The sequence below is a fragment of the Martes martes genome (genome assembly GCF_963455335.1).
Source record: "Martes martes genome assembly, chromosome: 7".
NCBI lineage: Eukaryota > Metazoa > Chordata > Mammalia > Carnivora > Mustelidae > Martes > Martes martes.
In genome coordinates, this window is record NC_137894.1 from 129,216,247 (window position 1) to 129,235,797 (window position 19,551).

Sequence of the window (19,551 nt, forward strand, 5' to 3'; positions counted from 1 at the left end):
GGACAACTGGGTATTCACATGCAAAAGAATGAAGGTGGACCCTTGTTTCATACTACGTAAGAAAATTAACTCAAAATGGATCAAAGACCATTTAGCTCTAAATGTAAGCACTTAACCTATAAAACTCTTAGCAGAAAGCATAGGGATTATGACCCTGGATTACGTGATGGTTCCTTAGATGTGACACCAAAAGCATAAGCAACAAAAGAAAAAATAGATAAACTGTACCTCAAAATGAAAAATTTTTGCTCATGAGAGAACACTATCAAGAGATAAGACATATCGCTTCTCAGCCTTTTGGCTAAGATCATATTAGTATCTGTTCTTATCAGTTTAATATCTGGTATGTCCTCTAACCAAGGACAATATATCAAATGGATTTTGGAGCAGAGAGATGGAATAGGAGCTTGCTCTGTCCACTCCACGCATCGACCTGGTATTGCAGCACTTCAGGAGTGGTGCACTCCCACCAAATTGGAAAAAAAAAAAAAAAAAAAGAGCAAGAGAGATAAAAAGACAAACCAGAGAATAGGAAAAAGAATTTGGAAATCATATATCTGATAAGGGTCTAGTATCTAGAATATATAAAGAACTCTTCTAACTCAACAACAAAAAGTGAAGCAACCCAATTCAAAAAGAGGCAAAGGTAGGGGGCGCCTGGGTGGCTCAGCTGGTTAAACATCCAACTCTTGATCTCAGTTCACTCAGGTCTTGATCTCAGGACCATGAGTTCGAACCCACACTGGGATCCACGCTGGGTATGGCACCAATCAAAAAAAAAAAAGGCAAAGGCTTTGAATAGACATTTCTCTAAACAAGATATACAAATGACCAAGAAGTATAAGAAAAGATGCTCAGTGTCATTAGTCATCAGGGAAATGAACATCAAAACCACAATAAGATACCACTTTACACCTACTAGTCGAGCTATAATCTAAAAAACAGAAAATAACAAATGTCGGTGAGGATGTGGAGAAAATGGAACTCTCCTACATCGTTGGTGGGAATGTAGGATTGTGCAGTCACTACAGAATATCCTTTGGCAGCTCTTTAATAAGTTAAACATAGAATTATCATAAGACCTAGCAATTCTATTCCTAGGCACAGACCCAAAAGAATTGAAAACAGGTGTTCAAACAAAAACACGTATGTGCATCTTCAGAGCAGCACTATTCACAATAGCCGAAAGGTGGAAACAACCACCAACTGATTGATCAGCTGAAGAACGGACAAACAAAACATGGCCCTCCATGAAAGGAACAAGGTACCGATACATGCTACAACATGGATGAACCTTGCAAACATTCTGCTAAGTGAAAAAAGCAATTTCAGATGCAGAAAATTTAAGAAATTCCAAATAATCCTGAAGTATATAAAAAGAAAATCATGACATTTGTTTTTTTTTCTCATGACCAAGGCCCTCTTCCTATTTATCTATGATACCAACTTCTGTAAGACGAGGTTACCAGGGCCATGCCCAGCCCTGCCCGCCGTAGGGGAGGCCATACCTACCTCCAATTACTCGAATATTGTTGTCCTTTGTCAGAATAGCCTCAGCGTGGAACACCAAAACTGGAATTCTCCTGCAGCCTCCGGTCCACATGATACACGGATGATCCCTACAGCCGTAACGAAAGGCTTTTATTAAGTGACAGCTCAAAATCTGAATTAATGACTGAAGCAGATCACCGTGGTTTGCTGCTTAACAACTTTCCCTCCTCTTGGAACAAGAATCCCAAATGTCCTATGGAAAACCACTCAGCTCCCATTCTTAGGCATGGGGTCTAGTTATGATTAACTCCATCCTTGCTCCAGGGATGGCCTTTGGTTGGCCTCAGCTGATCAGGGCCTCCCACCCCTCAGTTCTAGTTGGTGGATCCAGAATGAGCACATAAACCAACTGCAGCCACTGAGTGCCAGAAGGTACACTGTGAGACCCTCTGAGAAAGAGGTCCTTTCTTTCTCTTCTGTAGCAGCGACAGGAGAGATGGCCTCTTCCCCTGGATGGTGTAGAGAATGAGGTATGTAAGTGCAATTGCCATTTTATGACCTTGAGAGGAAAGCCTGGAGCTACAGGTAAAGGACGAAGTCAGTGGGAACCCCACAGGAAGAATGAGAAAAATGAGATCCTGAGAGGCAAACGTGGCATTACAGAATCAAGTCTTTTCTAAATATGAGTTAATAAATTCCCTTTATGGGGGACCGTGGGAAAAAAATTTTTTAAATGAAATTTTTAAATTCCCTTTATTATTTAGGACAATTTTTATTTTAATCCCTAGCATACATAAAGAATTCTAATATATAGCATCTGCAATAATTTATATACCGTTTTATGCCCTATAGTCCCTTTTTAAGACAATTTGATAACCCATCCTATGATTCTGAGCTAGGAACCCAAAATTAATACAAGCGTTCCAATTAAAACCACATTATTTTAAAGCAAGCCTATACTAAATGGAACAATATTTTTCCAGAAAATACTCTCCAGAAAAGGACCTCCGACTTTACGCTCTTACCGTAGCCTCAGGAAATCTGTTTAATCAATCTTAGATAGGTATTTACTCACAGATTGGGAAAATCTTCAACCTCCTTAGTGCTAGGGAGCCAGAAGGGAAAGAAATGACCTGAGCCCCTACTGTGTGCCAGGAATTAAAGTAAGAGCTTTCACATGTTGTCTCACTTAATCCTCTTGTCCGCACTATGAACTGAAAAAAAGGTGTCTCGGGGAGGATAAGTGATTTGCTCAAGATCAGAGAGCTGGATAAGTAAGGGAACAGATATCTGAACCCAAGTGCCTGACTGCACTCTTAACACCCTCCCATCTCCCCGATCACATTTCAGCGATGTTTTATATACACAACACCTCAAACCCAACCTTTCGGGAACCTACACTAATCAGTTCCTTAAGCAGAATAAGATCCATTTAGCCAAAATTTGGGCTGCTCTCAAACACTCACATGACCACATCCTTTAAAAAAAGGTCATACTACAAATCTCAGGGTCAAATCAGACCTTCCCAACCCAAGTTTAAAAAGATCCCCGTTTTGAATGCACAGGCTTCCAGGCTACCAGTTTGAGAAGTGCGGCAGCCTTGAGACTTGGGATGAGCTGCCAAAGTGTTCTAGTGAGGAGAAGCAAAGAACACCATACCTAGTTCATTTCCTGTTTTCTCTATTCCTGCTTTTTCACTTGTGTAATAACGCCCATTTGTGAGAAAAGGTATTTATCACGGGCACTTTTTTAGCAAGAAGGATTTTTTTTTTCATGGTTTGCTTGCTTTTTAATCTTAAACACCTGTAAAATGTGGGCAGGGGGCCAGATGATTCCTAGGATCTCTTCCAACTATAATTTTTCCGCTCTATTTCTAAGTCAGAGGATAGAGAAAAAATAGGCAGCCTAAACTGCAAAGTCTTGGACAGAAACTCTGGAAATTATCCAAAGTTCCTGTCAATCTAGCATTAGCTACAAACTGGCACCACTGTGCCCTCCCATTTACAAACAATGGATTACTGCTTCAAGTTAAAACAAGGGTCAGGAATACAATAAACAGATATACAGCTGAGAGGAGCCAAGGCCCTAGCTATGCTATTTGTGGAAAGCCAAATCCCTGTCAGAGAAATCCTTCCACTTGCAACCTATGAAAAGATAAAAGATGTGGTAGACACATTATGAATTCAGTACAGTCAACCAAAACACACTCCAGGCAGATGCTGTTATCCTTAAAAGCACGCTCCCACCAGGTGGTGCTAAAGGCAAAAGATTCAAAATGGTGAGGAAACTGAAAATTGGGACTTCCAATTTTCATTCACACCAGAAACTGGTATGTATTAAGAAAATATGCTCATATAGGCATGAATGAACACAAAACTTGGATGCTTAATTACCAAAGTAGAACAGTTGTAAGGTTCACTTTATTGAATGCTTAATGTTTTGGATCTTAAGAAGGAATTTCAGGAGGCATATATATTATTCACTCCTGGGACCTAGCCTACATTACTGGAAGCTTCGAGGCCTAATTCATACCAGTGCCCTCACTGGAAATGCCTTCCCTGCTTCCGTCCATTTGATCCCACACTTAGGCCCAAGACATTTCACTACCCACATGGGGCCTTTCCCCAGCTCCTCCAGCCCACAGTGATGATGCCTTCTGTCTCTGAACTCCTGTAGTGCTCACTGTATACTTTGTATACAAATTTACTTTGTATATTTGTTGAAGGTATTTTTATCCCCCAAGTATATGTTCATGAACTGCTATTAAAACTGGCTTTTAGGATAGGAATTGAAATCATTTTTTTAGTGCCTGAAGAAACCTTATATCACATCCTTCCACATCTATGTATAAATTTGTATTTGGAATCCACTAGCTAAATATAGAAAAAGAGCCCCTTTAAATTTAGTATTTGAAATAATGTTGTGCAAAACAGGGATTTCCTGGACAGATCCTAGCCCTAAAGTCCATTAACACTTTAACACAGCCTTGGGATCTGAGGAGATCTAGCAGATGCCCACGGATATACATCTTTGGCTCACATCAACACCCTTAGATGATTTAAGGACTTATAACTTCTGAAACTTTAAAAATGTAAGCATATTACCCCAAGTGTAAATCAGATTAACTTAAGATTCCTAATGTATATAATAAGTGTCTGATAGACAAGACATGAGCCAATGGAACGTTAACTGTCAAAAGTCACCAGGAGTCTGAAAGCAAAAAAAATCCATGAATTTGGATTGGGGTAGGGAATTACACCTGTAGGTTCACTTGTACTAGAAATTTAGCCATTTCTCAATTATGAATATAGGCAACAAAGCATTATTTGTGTCTTTGAATCTGTCTGAAATTATACATTTTTTATACCATATTACAGCTGTTGCAGATATCTCAAAATATCATCTACATTTACCACTACCTCTAAGTTATGGTAGTTATTACACTTGCCACTAGATCACCTGTGGTCACGATCTTCCTCATCTGGCATGATGAGGCTGGACAACAATTTGGCAATGATTCAGCTGCTAAATGGTGACACATCACAGTGGTGGTCCAGACACCTATGCTGCTTCCCAATATTCCCCACTTACAACTGCTAATCAAAGACCACCCCGACAGGGTCGGGGCACCTGGGTCACACAGTTGGTTGAGCACCCCACTCCTGATTTCAGTTTAAGTCACAGTCTCAGGGTGGTGAGATCAAGCCCTGAGTCAGGCTCTGCACTCAACACAGAAACTGCTTGAGACTCTCCCCGCCAATTCTAAAATGGATAGATAAATCGGGAAAAAAAAAAAAGACTACCCCAACTACCCATAGAGTGATGAGCTTATGCAAACTGAGCTAAACAATCTTCAGGCTGCTATCTTTACAAAATAAAATCTAACTTTCCCAGGTTTTAAATGAGTAATCTTGTTTAATGCAAAGAGCAAATGTTACAGTATCACAAGTTTGAAGTTTTTTTTAATTTTAATAACTGCATTTCAAGGTAATTGGTACTACTTGCAATGATGTGTATTTTATTTTAAGCACCTAAAAATATTATTCTGATCAGGAATACATGACACCAAAAACCTTAAGAACCTCTGCTCTAGGATGATCTAAAGCAGAAAGGCTCCATTTATTCATTTGGTCGGTGGGTCACTCAGTTGGCAACTATTTACCGAGAACCCACTGCAATATTAGGTTGAAAATCTGAAATTGTCGTCTGGAATTGTCAATATTTGACTATTTTTAACTTACCAAAACACCAATTTCATGGAGTTCAACCTAATACTCATCAGCCCACTAATAAAAAAAAAAATAGCCATGAAGCAAAAGAATGATCTTGAGGGGTACCTGGGTGGCTCAGTGGGTTAAAGCCTCCACCTTCAGCTCAGGTCATGATCCCAGGGTCCTGGGATTGAGCCCCGCATGGGGCTCTCTGCTCAACAGGTAGACTGCTTTCCTCTCTCTCTCTCTCTCTCTGCCTGCCTCTCTGCCTACTTGTGATCTCTGTCAAATGGATAAATAAAATCTTAAAAAAAAAAATGATCTTGAAATTAGACTGATGCTTGTAGAAGTTAAAAATTTTGTGAAATAGGTAAGACGCAGCACACAGAAAGCAAAAAGTCACAAGAAGATAAAGCGACCAGAGGGAATTATCTATTTAATTATCCTGAATAAGAATGACCCAAATATAATGCTAAATCTCTTTTATTTTCTATGACCTCACAGTGATGAGAAACCTCTCCTAAAGCTTTATGAATGCTTCAATAATTTCTTCTAGTTACATTAAATGTTATCTTCTACTTTATAGAAAGAAATGCACTTTAAATTCAAAATTAAAGCCAGTAGGAATAATCCCTTAACATTTGTATAGCACATCTTCGTTTAAAAAGTTCTTTCATACATATCATTCTATTTGATCCTAACCATACCCCTACAAAACAGCCTGAGAGATATTACCCCGACTTTTCAAGTTACATAGCACACACATATCCAAGAGGACTCACAGAGAAACTGAAAAACTAATGTTAAACTTAAGTCAGACTCTCTCTTTTTCCTCTGTGTCAAGGAATAAGGCTAACGGAGGCAAAAGAGTAAAGTGCCTCAAAATCCACGAAAACTGGGTCTGATTCTCAATTCATCACGCACTCTGCATCCTGGAAAAAGTTCTTTGATCTTTAAGGCTGAGCTTACTAAAGTGGAAATAATAACATCTTCAGATTAAATGAGACATATCAGTTAAGGCCCTCACTATCATCTATGCTAAATGATAAGCTACACTTATTCCCATCATTCATTTTTATTGTTACAAGAATCCAGCAATCAAGAAATCTGACTCTTTCCTAACAACTCGGGAAAGCAATGTGGTTCAATGGCACAGCAAAGGTTACAGAATTCTAATGTACTGTCCCACAGTTACTCTGGTAAGTTACTTGACCTCTCTATAGACTATCATTCTATCATTGTAAAGGTTTTTGAGAAAATAACGTAACCTATCTCACAGGGTTTGGAGACCTTCTTTGCTTTCATATCTACAAAATTTAAAATCTCCTACGTTAGAAGCTCCAATCAAGAGTTCACGAAGAGCAGTACCTAGGGCCAATGTTCATTCATGAGCCCAGAAACAGAGCCTTCTCTCATTTCAGATAGCTAAGGGTGACCAACTCATAAAATCCTGGATTAGACTTTGGATAGAAACTAAAGCCAGAGTCTGACTACACCAAAGGAAGGAGACGGCGTGAAAGAAGGTATAAGTAAAAGAGAATTATTTTCTACCCTAAAGGCAAAGGGTCAAACGCAGGCTCGCTCTTACTTACTCTTGGCTTACCACCTCCTCATCCTCTGAGGATGATGCTGTTTCCTCCAGGTCCCGGGCCATCACGACTGGCATTTCCTTTAGGGTTTGTCATGCAGTCAGCAGACGGGGGCCTCAGAGACCTTTTCTTGCAGATTCACCAGATCAAACAATTTAGGTGGCACTGATTCCTGCAAGAAAGCCAAATGATTTGAAACACAATGGCATTTTCTATTTATTGATTATTGCTATTGATCTTCCAAGTAATAAATATGAACGTTTACCTAAATGGTGTCCACTTAGGTAAGAAGCTTACCTTCTATCACAGCGCCTCACTTATGCCACAAAAATCAAGATTTTTTCAAACATACTGCCTGTCCTCCATGTATTTAAAGAGCTGTTATTAAGTTTGAGCTTCTCATTTTTCTTTTATATACTAAGCCTAACAAGAATTAGCTTCTAGGAAAGTCTGAGATAGGTTGCTGACTGACTAAAACATAGACTCCTTGCTAGAAAAGCTTGACTTGGGTTAAAAATAAAAACTCAAGATTTACTACCCTTGAAAATATTTCTTTAGACACTACGACAAGCACACAGCTGAAATGCCTTCATATCTCACTAAAACAAATTCGGCCACTAAACTAAAAGATTAATATATTCTCCTCAATCGAGGTGATAAGTAGCTGGAAAAAAAAAAAACAAAAAACAAACAAAAACACTGTCCTTCCACTCTCAAAAATTATTCTCCCTTACTAAAAATCACAAACTATGATTTGAATCTCAAATAGACATTAAAATAGGATATTTCTAACTTAAAATATTTTTGCATATGTAAAAAGTACAAGTGTGTTGTGTGTTTAAGGATGAAATCGAAGTTACAGATAAAGAAAATGAACAAGTTTAAATTACCATAATCCTCGTTACCTCGTTACTCAGAGATAACGATCTGATGTCTATCTCCGCAAATCTTATTTTGTTATACATCCAAAATATGGTAAGGTCGTAATCGGGACCAAAAAACCGCCGATCCCGATGACGATCCCTACAGATCTTCAGCGGAATGGGTAGTATCTAATAACTTCCCAAACGCGTTCTTCCGAGGACTCCCGACGGGATTTCTAGATCTTTCCCAAAATGTTGGAAAGTCCTTTAAATTAAAACAAAACAAGCAAAACCTCCAAGCGAGGAAGAGATGACAAACCTGTCCCAGGCTGCCAGCAGAGTAGAGACACGGAGATCGGAAGAAGATTAAGGACACTCGCCCCAGAATCGTCTTCGCCCTAAAGGGATCAGCCCCTCGGCCCCACCCCCGGCTCACCCCAATCCCGGGTAGATCCTCAGATGCTCCCCAAGGGAAGGACAGGGATGACTCCGCCGCAGCGATTCAGCCCAGCGCGCCCGGAAGCCAACAGCTACTCCCGGACTCCGAGAGGGAAGTGTAGCCGCCGGCGCCCGCCCAGGCTCGGGAGCTCACCTCCCTCGCGTAGGGGAGCGCGCCGGCGCAGGCGTTTACCTGTCTCATCTTCCCATGGCTCCGGGAGGGCCGGCGGGGGCCGCGCTCTGTGCCTACCACCCTCCTCCTTCCCCAGCCGGGCTCACGGCCACCGCGGACGGCTGCTTCCCCCGTTACTACAACAACCAACAAGCAACCGCCCGCTCGGAGCCACTGCGCAGGCGCCCGCCTCCCCGCGCTGACAACGCTCGGCTTCGGGCGCGAAGGAATGTCGTCACCGCCGCGCTGCGCGGGCGCAGAGCTTCGCTCTCAGTAGAAGTCTAGACTTCTTTTTTCCGCTCTCTTTCCCTCCACTCCTAAAGGGTAGACTCCAGCCCCGAGTTCTTTCGCCACGCTCAACAGGAGGGTTCGCTGCGTGAGCGGCGGTACCGGGGTGAAGCTTGGGCAGCGGCAACCACTGATTGGCAGTAAAGGGGTTCACGCCCCATCTCCTGCTCGAGCAAAACCGGAGCAGCCAATCAGAGCGAGGACTGACGGAAACAACCCAATCCTGGAGCCGGGCTGTGGGCGGGGGCGAGGACAAATGGCTCAGGTGGACTCCTCGCTAGATGTGCCTGAGGGCTTTGCTGCTGCTGCTCTTACTGCTGCTGCTGCCGCTGCTCCAGCTGGTGCTGCCGCTGCTGTGCTGGGGGTCCGGTCACCAGGTACCGAGAGTGTTGGGGAGAAGAGGGAGGGAGGCGTTTTTGCGGCATCTGATTGAGAGCATAGGGAGAGTCTGGAAAAATGGAGGTGAGATGGATGGAAGATCGCTGATAGCAACCTTTTGGGGGGGGAACAAGGGGTTCGAGAGACCTTGACAAGGGGGGGCTGGGACTGTGAAGATGAAGAAGGCTTGGTAGGTTCGGGGAACCAAAGAATGAATGAACGAATCACCAGCCACTCGGAGCCTAGCACAGGGCAAGCAAGGAGCCTTTTCACTTTCTCATGTAATTCCCACAGTAACCCTTGAGATAGGTATTTTTAAAGCTCCGTTTTGCAGATTTCTCACCCAGGGTCCTACAGTTACAAAATGATTGTGGAACGATGGGAACCTCCCTCCTGACTAGTTTTAACACCACGCCTTTGCTGGGCCAGGCCAGGACAAAATTTGAGAACAGATGTTAGATACTTTAGGAGGCCCTAAAGCTTTAGAAATGGGGTTGAGGGAATTGGTAGACCAGTTCGGAAGAGTGCTCGGGCTTTGCCCTCATCAGCTATCTGTTCGGATTTCTAAGAGCTTCCATGAAATGGGTGTAAGTTCTCTCAAAGAGGGGAGCCATCCACATGGCTTTTCTGACCCTGGGAGGAGAAAGCCTGAGTCACCTGTTGAGAAATGGGGAAAAATAAGGAGGATTGGGGGATCTTGGCCCGTGCCCTGACCGCTTCTGATCGCCTGTAAAACTCTATTCTCTCTGAACTTCAGTAGCATCCATTGTTGCAATCTACCATTCCCTGAGGGATTTCGCTTCCTCCTCTAGAGCTCTTTCTTAGTTGTTCTTTCTTTTTAGTGCTTCACATTGTCTTAGGTCATGGCTGACTTTCATATTTATTTCAGCTGGGTAGCATAAGACCATACTGAAATTTCTGTCAGATTATCAAAGGAAGCCTCATAGTTTATCACCACTTCAGGCCCAAGAAGTCAACCTGATAACAGATAAACTTTGGGAAAAACAAAAGACAACCAAAAAAGAAAAAAACAAAAACAAAAAACAAAATCAAAACCCAAAAAACACAGACTACAACACTACAATGAAGATGAGAAGAAGTAGTTGTATTATTGAATTATTTATCTACCTGAGTTTTATTTAAATCAAGTTGGTTGAGGGGCCCCCGGATGGCTCAGTTGGTTAAGTGTCTGCCTTCAGCTCAGGTCATGATCTCAGAGTCCTGGGATTGAGCCCCACATTGGGCTCTCTGCTAAGTGGGGAACGTGCTTCTCCCTCTTCCTTTCCCTCTCCCTCCCTCTCTCTCTCAGATGAATAAGTAAAATCTTTAAAAAAATAAATCAAGTTATTGAAATCATTGCTCTTCAAGGGTTTATCTAAGCTTTTATTAAACAAAAAGTACATAATGTAACTGTATTTTGAATACAACTTCAAGACAGAAGTGGATATAGTGTGCTTCTCTTCCTTAAAAATAGAAACTTCATCAAAATATTCTCAGTGAGGCAGTATTGCAGAGCAGGGTTCTTAGCTCTGCCATGTTGTTAGCTGTGTAACCTCAAGCAAATCACTTGATTTCTCTGTGCCAGCCCTCATCTGTCAAATGGAAATAGTGATAGTGCCTATCCACCTTGTTTAAGGATTAAATGAGATACTTTGTTAGGTGCTTGGCACAGTGCGTGACATATACAAGTGCCCACTACCTGTTAGCTATCCTAATTTCTCTTGCAACGCAATGCCAACATTGTTGGTCCTCCTCCACATAATTTTCATGCTCGTTCTCAAGTCACAGCAGTTCATTTACTTTTAACTTTTATATTGTTCTAGCTTATGGAACACGAATTACCTGAGAACCAGAGTAGAGAATATCCAAGAGTATACATACTGCCCTCACTCCATAGATACCACTCAAATGTGTGTGGCTTTTGTGAGCTTTGAAGGGTCTTTCATCAATAGCCAGGCAGGTATCTGTTGGTAGATCTAAGTGAGCCACTTGGATTATAAGGGAATGACATTTAAAAAAAAAAAAAAAACAAAAAACACCTGGGCTAGAAGTAAAGATATTAAAAGACTGATTCCAGCCAAGAGAAAAGGGTTCTGATCTAGGCTAACACTGTGGAGAAGTTGCTTAGACAAAAGTAAGTACTGTGCCACTTACTGCAAAGTATCCTGTTGATTCACCACTAGCAGTAAGAGTAAATAAATAACAAGACCGGTTTCTAAAACTCTTACACAGAAGAGCATTTTATTACCTGATAGTCATATCTGTACACCTCCTCTTTGTCTGTTCCCTTTGTTCTCCGTTATTTTTGGCTGGCTTACCATTTCTAGGCCCTGCATTTAGCCTTTGTCACTCTAGGTAAAGGTTAGCGCCCTTGGGTTTAGGGTAAATGTCCAGGCAGCGTGCGAATCCTGTGAGGTAAGAATGGTACATTAAGATAACTGAGTGTGAGCAACTTCAGGGACTGGGAAAGGAACTAACGAAGTGATTCCCAAGATAAGCTCCGTTTAGCCCTCGGGAGTGGGACACAAGTTAACTACCCAAGCCAGAGAGCTTATGATTGAGTAAGCTAACTGCTGTCTCCTGTTTTTTGCCTTTGTTCCCAAGGCAAAAAGCCCTCTTGGGTTGGAGGGAAGTCATGAGCCGTTTCTTGAACGTGTTACGAAGCTGGCTGGTTATGGTGTCCATCATAGCCATAGGGAACACCCTGCAGAGTTTCCGAGACCACACCTTTCTCTATGAAAAGCTCTACACAGGCAAGCCGGATCTCGGTAAGAAATCGGAGAATGGTATCCTTCATGGGAGTGGCCCCGAACTGTGGTTCCCAGACTGGGCTGTGCCTAAGAACAAGCTAGGAAGTTCAAAAACAAACACACACACAGCACAGGTGTCCATTTTTCTTCTCTAGACTTAGCTCCTGAAACTTCCACCCCGAGTGGGGTCCTAATTTTTCATAACTTCCCAGGTGATTCTGATGCTGGCTAATCTAACCTTTGGTGGCCATTAGAATAATGGCCTTTGTGGATAGCACTTGGCCCTTTTTCCTCCCAAGCTTGTCTGAATATCTTTTCATCCATTTTATACTGTCCTTTGCATATTACAAGCAACACAAAAAGGATTGCAAGGGCAGTGAGAAGAGAGTTATTTGGTGACACTGGGGTGCCCCACTAGAAAGCTAGAAAAAACCTTTTCATATTATTTCATTCCTCTTCAGAAGCTAGGTTGTGCCACATATAGTTTATTCTGTGTTCCAGATGGGGAGTTACTGACCTAAGGACTTCTTAAACTGTGAAGAGTCCCCAAGAAGCTATCCAAAATTCCACTGAGCTGGTCTCCCAAAGTGGAACTTAGAAGGCCTCTGGTGGCCTTTCTGAGTTTCTTGAGCCTCCCTGCTGAGCGTATTTTCACATTTCAGCTTGTGCTTCCTTGCACTGATGTGTGGGATAACGGTGTTTGAGCTGCAGCACCATTTCACGCAGCTGACAACTCTGTGTCGCATTTATAGCTAACCCAGATTCGGGCTCTGACCTAGCTCATGTTTCTGCAACATCTCCATACAGAATAGATCAAAGTAGGCTAAGGCTCCCTTTGAACAAAGCTCAATCGGAGTAAAGTACCTGGGAAAGTAAGTAGGACATTTCCATCGTGTCCCCCTCAAATGCTCCCCTCTGATGTCCAGGAACACTGTAGATCCACAGGATTTTAGAGATTATCCGGTCTAGTCGTTTAAGTTTAAAGTTGACAGAAAAACCCAGGGGTTATGCGATTCACTCAAGGGCGTATAGTCGAGTTGAAGAACTGTTGGGAGGTGGGGAGCGTGATGGGCTGGGAGGAGTTGTCTGTCTCCAGCCCAGAAGTAGAGACTGCCCCCCCTCACCATAATCAGGAGGCTCTCATGGTACTCTGCTGATGCGAACAGTGTTCTGGAGCATCCCACAGAGTTTCGCCTGATGCCTCACCTGCCTAGGGTTGGTGAAATACTCCACTTTTGTATCTCACTAACTAGACCCGGATTCGGGCTCTGGGTCTAGTTAGAGCTCTTTCCTCAGCCTTTTCACCAGAAGAGCTATCAAATTGGTTTATAAAGAATGTAGCCTTCCAGGGCCAACCACTGGATATTTGGTTGGCATGTGGAATTTTTTTTCTCACCTTACTACCATCTGAAGGTCTTCAGTGTTGTAGGAATTGGTATCACTGTGTGGTTTTCCAAAGGATGGAAAATCCTGAAAGCCCAAGTAAACATTAAGAGACCTTTCAGGGCACCTGAGTGGCTCAGTCAGTTAAGCATCTGCCTTCAGCCCAGGTCACGATCCCAGGGACCTGGGATGGAGTCCCACATCAGGCTCAGAGCCTGCTTCTCCCTCTGCCCCTCCCCCCACTTGTACAAGCACTCGCTCTCTCAAAAATAAATAAACAAAATCTGTAAAAAAAAAAAAAAGAAAAAGAAAAAAAGAAAAGAAATAGACCTTTGGTTATCAGTCTTGTCCCTTGAAATTTCTCTTGCTCAATAGACCAGCAAAGGAAGTATCTTTGCTTTCATGGCATCCCCTGCCACAGAATATATTAGATAAAGAACTCTACAGTTACCCAGGAAGAAAGTCTTTTTAGAAAATACTTACTCCCGGGGCCTACCTCCAAAGAGTATGATTTAATTGGTCTGCTACCCAGGTCTTGGTAATTTCATAAAACTTCTTTAGTTGACTCTCATAAACGCCCAGAGTTAAGAACCACTGCTGTGGTAGACTGTGATCCCTACTTTCAGGACAAGATATTTCATACAGCAATACCAGAACAAAGCAACCCAGAGTAGGGTGGCCTCAGCAAACACCAACGAAGCAGCACTTTGTTCCAGTACCAAGTGCACAGGAAACCTGCCCAGTGTGGGCTTTGTTCAAATAATACAGATCTGGCTTCAGGAGAAGACTTAGGTCTCTTCAAGGCCAGATTGAGCATCTGGATATGTTGCAGAATTTCTGAGCTCCCTCCTGCGTCAGCCTTGAAGGTTTACTCACCTCCTAGGCATCTTGTCCTGATGCCCCACTGTGTGCAACATTCCCCCAGACCTGTCCTGATCCAGTCGGGCTGGACATCACCTGCACCAGAGTGGTTTTCAGGACAGAGGTGGAAACTGCTACAGTCAGGAGTTACGGCCTAAGTGGGCTCTTTGTTGGGTTCTTACTCTTGGAATGCCCCCACCTAACTGTAGACATCTGAAGAGGAGCTGCACAGTTCTCACTGTGGAATTCCTTCCATTCCTTCTCGTTACCATGTGCAGCCCCAGAGCCTCCCCTCTGCCCGGCTGAAGGGAATTCAGGCTCAGCAGCCCGCCTCCCATGAACCACCAGTGAAGTAAGAGGAATTTGGAGGGAACCCTGATTCTCCCCTCTCGACACTCTTGGTTTTTTCTGCTCTACAGTGAATGGCCTCCAGGCTCGGACTTTTGGGATCTGGACACTGCTGTCATCAGTGATTCGCTGCCTCTGTGCCATCGACATCCACAACAAGACGTATGTAAGGGAAGGAAGAGTTTTAGCATCCTGTCATTGGAAATCAGGTGCTACACATACCCAGTGTGGACCTCCCCTTGGAGACCTGTTAATTTTCATACATTAGCCTAGAAAGTGGATAATGAAAAGTTAATGGTTCTATTCTTTCCAGGCCTTAAAAAAAAGAAACCATAATAGGCCTCACAGGTCTTTACAGTTTGAAAATTCTTTGGAAGTGGATAGCAACAGGCCGTGTCATGATCCAGTGGCCTGCATCACACCCCTCTACTTCTTCACTAAAGAATCAAGCCTTTCTTCTACTAAAGAAGGAGAGTAGTGTACTCTTTTTAGAACAGCCACCCACATATACCTTATTCTCACATTCCTCCTTAAGAAATAGGAATGAACAGAAACCCCCGTCCCTGAAAAAAGGAACCCACGAGGATACTGCTGCATGCTTGTGCCCCGTCCATAGGTGAGGGTGAGAATGAACCCAGGATTCCTATATTCTGTGGCTAGGGTACTCAGACCAGGCGGGAACATTTTGCAGACAAACATAGCCTCTCTAAATCACGCTATAACCGGTGCTGACCACTGGAGGGGGCTTGAACTTCCTTTCCAACCATCCTCGCCACAGTCAAAAGGGGGAAGTTTGCTCAGATCACTGGCTGAGGCCACCAAAATGTCAACTTCACACCAAAATATTTTTCTGCCATATCTAAGCTCTCAGCATTTGGGAAGAGAGGAGGTGATGATATCTAGTGAGCACCCCTGATGATGCCTGCAGCTCTCACCTACATGACCTTGATTAAGACTCCCAGCAGCCCTGGGAGGTAATGATTTTCATTCCTGAGTCTGCAGATCTACATGTTAGAGACCCAATTAATTTGAACTAAGGAAGACTGACTCAAGTAGGATTTGAAGCAGGGCTATTAACCCTGTGATCTCTCCAAGTTTTTAAAAATTTTTTTGAACTTGAAACTATGGTTTGACTCATTCTACACTGACATGTATTTTGGGAAGCAGTATGGTTCCCAGTGAAAGTAGCAGTGGAAACAGCCTGGGGCCCAGGCATGAAAACAAGAAAATGGGCTCTTATCTCCGTTCTGTTAGTAACTCCTTTTGGAGCTGTAAAAGTTCATTATAGCGAAAATCCGCTGTATAGATTTGACTCCCCCCAAACTTAGCTACTAACAGCCTACTACCCACCAGAAGCCTTACTGATAAGAAAGTTGATTAAGACATATTTTGTGTGTCTTATGTGTTAGGTACTGTATCCTTAAAATCAAGTAAGCTAGAACAAAAGAAATGTTACTCAGAAAATCATAAGGAACAGAAAATGCATTTACCGTACTGTACTACAATGTGTTTTTTTAAAAATCCACATATAAGTGGACCCATGTTGTTTAGGGGATCAGCTGTTGACCTCTGCCTCTTGGTCTCTTTATGTATAAAATGAGACTAGTAGATCTGAGGGCAGGGTGACTAGGAGGGCAAAATAATTAAATAATCTCATTCATTTCCCCTTGTCCTGACACAGGATAGCCATAAATGTGGACTTCTGTTTCTAGCCTTTTGTAACCTGGGACTTTAGTCCATGCTCTTCTGATAATACATTCTGCTTCTATTTCCTCCCTAAACAGAAATTCAAAATCAACACCCATATATACATATTTACTAAATGTATAAAAACATGCACAGGAATGATAAAATTCAAATTCAACATATCCGTTCCTTCTGGGGAGGGGGAGGCAGGGGAGTGGGATCTGGGTAGGATAAGGATACATAGAATGCTTTAACTGATATCTGTGATGTTTCATTTCTTAGAAAAAAGTATCTGGAGCAAAAATGCCAAAACATCCCGATTGGATGGAGCAGGGTATTGGTTGCAAATGGGTTAATTCTAGTATTCTATCATCAATGCTTTTTTGTGCCTTTGAAATATTTCATAATCTTAAAAATTTCATTGTCCAAAAAAGGTATCTCCAATCTAAGTGGTCAGTCATCCTATAGCCTATCTCCCCGCCAGCTCTTCATCAAAACTGAGGAACACATTCTCTTCCTGTGAGGTTATCACCGTGTCCTCCACCTGATCATGTTCCCAGGCTAAGACCCAAAATAACAACAGCCCACATGGCAAGAGCATCTAAAAGCCCCAGAGGGGTCCTCACTGCTCATGCTACACTCAGGCCCTTCATTCTGTGACATCCATCCTCTGAGCACTGACCAGCTCCTGGCCCAACACCTGCCAGGTGGGCTTGGACTACAGAGCCAAGCCAGTCTGAGTAAGTAGAATGTGTAAGCGTGATTGCTCCCCAGCTGTCTGTACTGCTAGGAGTGCCATAACCCAGATTCTGCTTTGCTCTGGCTGGCTTCACCACCTTGCTACGACTTAGAGACCCACTCTGGATGCCAGGACCATTCTCCTCTCGGTCTAGGCCTTGAAACCTTCAGTTTTGCCCTAGTAGAGGGTAAATTGGTGTAATGGAGCAGATGGGTCTTTCTTGGGCCCAAGTCTGGATTGACGTGGGGGGGTGGGAATCGGACCGTTGCTTGTCCCCTGCACTGCACAAGCAGGCCTCCAGTTCCCATTTCTGTCTGCTCCCTTGTAGGCTGTACCACATCACACTCTGGACCTTCCTCCTCGCCCTGGGGCACTTCCTGTCCGAGTTGTTTGTCTTTGGGACCGCAGCTCCCACGATTGGCGTCCTGGCCCCCCTGATGGTGGCAAGTAAGCACCTGCCCCCCAGACCTCCCATGGGAACTGTACCCTAGGGCCGGGGGTGGGAGACCAGACATACAAGAGGGTAAGAAAGTGCTGTGCTGATGTCCGCCACCTCTCTTTTCTCTTACTTAAGGTTTCTCAATCCTGGGTATGCTAGTTGGCCTCCGGTACCTAGAAGTCGAACCAGTATCCAGACAGAAGAAGAGAAACTGAGGCCGGCGTTAACCACCTCTGAGACTTCGTCTTCCACCTTTGCATCCCCTTCCTTCATCCTCCATCCTCTTCTTTCTGCTCCATCCTGAGCCCTCTTACCACTCCTAGCCCTTTTAGGTTTGGGGTTTTTCTTACACTTAAAAATTTTTAAGACACAACCTTCATACAGAAAATATAATGTGTACATACAATTGAAAGAATCCTTTTAAATGATTGAATACTCTGTCCCTTCACCCAGATCGAGAGATGTCTAGCACCTCAGAAACCCACTGTGTGCCCTTCCCCTACCTACAGTCTCTTCCAGGATCCCTTTTCCGGCCTTCTGCTTTTTCCCTTTCATTTTCATCCCCTCCTCTGACTTGTGTGGTGGGAACACGTGAACTATGAAACTTACAGCTGCTGCGTCACCCAGAGCAGCTGCCACCAAGGGCTGCTTCAGGAGGTCGCCCCCCGAGGTTGGGCTCCTCTCTGCTGCTGGCCCCAAGACTCTGAACCATCTGAGGAACAGGCAGTTCTTCTAAGAAGGGCTCCCCTGTGAGTAAGCATGGCTCCCATACTTGTGTCTACAAGTGGATCAGGGTTGGAAGAGTCTGGGCTGTTTTTAGACCTTCTGGTCAGCTCTATTTGTGTAACAAATTTTGTAATAAATAGAAAAACCCTCTGCTTGGATCAGTCCTTGTACTTTGACCTCCCGTAAGCCAGGAGCACTCCTGCCCCTCTCCGAGCCATAGTGTAGGAGAATCACAGCTTTTTGCTGATCAAATACACCCTAATTGGTAGGACAGCTCAAGAACCCAGGGACTCACCAACTATTGTCAAGAGGTAGTAAGAAAAGCAGTGATCTTACGGAGTTAGCATGTGAGTGTAGATGCACGTGGAGCTCACCTTAGAAAGTGAATGAAAGCATGCATGGTTTGGATTTGGATGCTCTAAGCATACGTCATAGAAACATAATTCCAGATAAGCCAAGCCAAGACCCAAAGGATCTGAAGAGATGATTTAGAATAGAATGCATCATGAATATTAATCATTCTTTAACAGCCAGCCTTGGCTCCCTTTCGAGATGATTTAAAGTAGAATTCGTCAAGTCTCTCTCCAGCTGAGAACTGCTAACAGATAATGGTGCCAGAATGCCACAGGCGCCGTGCATTCACTAAGAAAGAAATGTACAGAAAACTGAGAGCAACATGTCCAAGCCACAGCGTAAGGCACACCCGCCCGGGAAGGGAGAAGTGACAGTAGGTCGGACAGTTCAGAAGGAAAATGGTGACACAATAGCAGAGGCCAAAAGCATGGACTCTGGCCAGGGCCGGATGGTGCAGTCATACAGCAAACACTTCAGTCAACTTTGAGGCAGAGCCAGAAACAACAGCGGGCTCTGAGCGCCCCCCCCCCCACCCCGTGTGTGGACCATCCATATGTGTACACAGCCCAGAAGGCAGGCAGGGTCATGTGCAGGCTGGTGAGGTACAAGGCACCACGTAGGCCCACATTCAGTCTTCCAGCCTTGCCTTGAAACAGTAGGCCGTGGGGAGGGTCACATCTGTGTGAACAGAGGATCCATCTCTGCAGTGGGCCCTGGGAAATGCTGCTCTAGCCCCAGGGCCCTCCTATCCCCTCCCGTGGGCCCAGGCCCCACAAATGAGCTGGAATCTCAGCTACCACAAGACACCTCTGCCCCATCTAATGACACGGCAGGC

At 43.8% G+C, this 19,551-nt stretch overlaps 2 protein-coding genes across 2 annotated transcripts in view; one reads left to right on the top strand and one right to left on the bottom strand.

Annotated features, from left to right (window-relative positions):
- TTLL5 (tubulin tyrosine ligase like 5) overlaps positions 1–7,368 on the bottom strand; it is a gene marked incomplete at its 5' end in the record, with an annotated part of 276,857 nt that extends 269,489 nt beyond the window's left edge. Inside the window, 2 exons of the mRNA XM_080807502.1 lie at positions 1,513–1,619; positions 7,295–7,368. Of these exons, the coding sequence (XP_080663628.1) occupies positions 1,513–1,619; positions 7,295–7,368 (181 nt within the window). The remainder of the gene's footprint in view (positions 1–1,512; positions 1,620–7,294) is intronic.
- A 1,648-nt stretch (positions 7,369–9,016) lies between these two features.
- ERG28 (ergosterol biosynthesis 28 homolog) lies at positions 9,017–18,524 on the top strand. The gene is made up of 5 exons (XM_080808957.1): positions 9,017–9,429; positions 12,035–12,198; positions 14,844–14,934; positions 17,526–17,644; positions 17,772–18,524. The coding sequence occupies exons 2-5, from the start codon at positions 12,066–12,068 to the stop codon at positions 17,849–17,851; spliced, it is 423 nt and encodes a 140-aa protein (XP_080665083.1). The 5' UTR covers positions 9,017–9,429; positions 12,035–12,065; the 3' UTR covers positions 17,852–18,524.
- Positions 18,525–19,551: the final 1,027 nt, after the last annotated feature.

Bases quoted from the DNA above. Each gene is read 5' to 3' on its own strand.
- ERG28 (XM_080808957.1), top strand. From the start codon at position 12,066: ATGAGCCGTTTCTTGAACGTGTTACGAAGCTGGCTGGTTATGGTGTCC. The intron at 12,199-14,843 runs GTAAGAAATCGG...TCTGCTCTACAG, and splicing joins CACAGGCAAGCCGGATCTCG to TGAATGGCCTCCAGGCTCGG. The intron at 17,645-17,771 runs GTAAGCACCTGC...CTCTTACTTAAG, and splicing joins GGCCCCCCTGATGGTGGCAA to GTTTCTCAATCCTGGGTATG.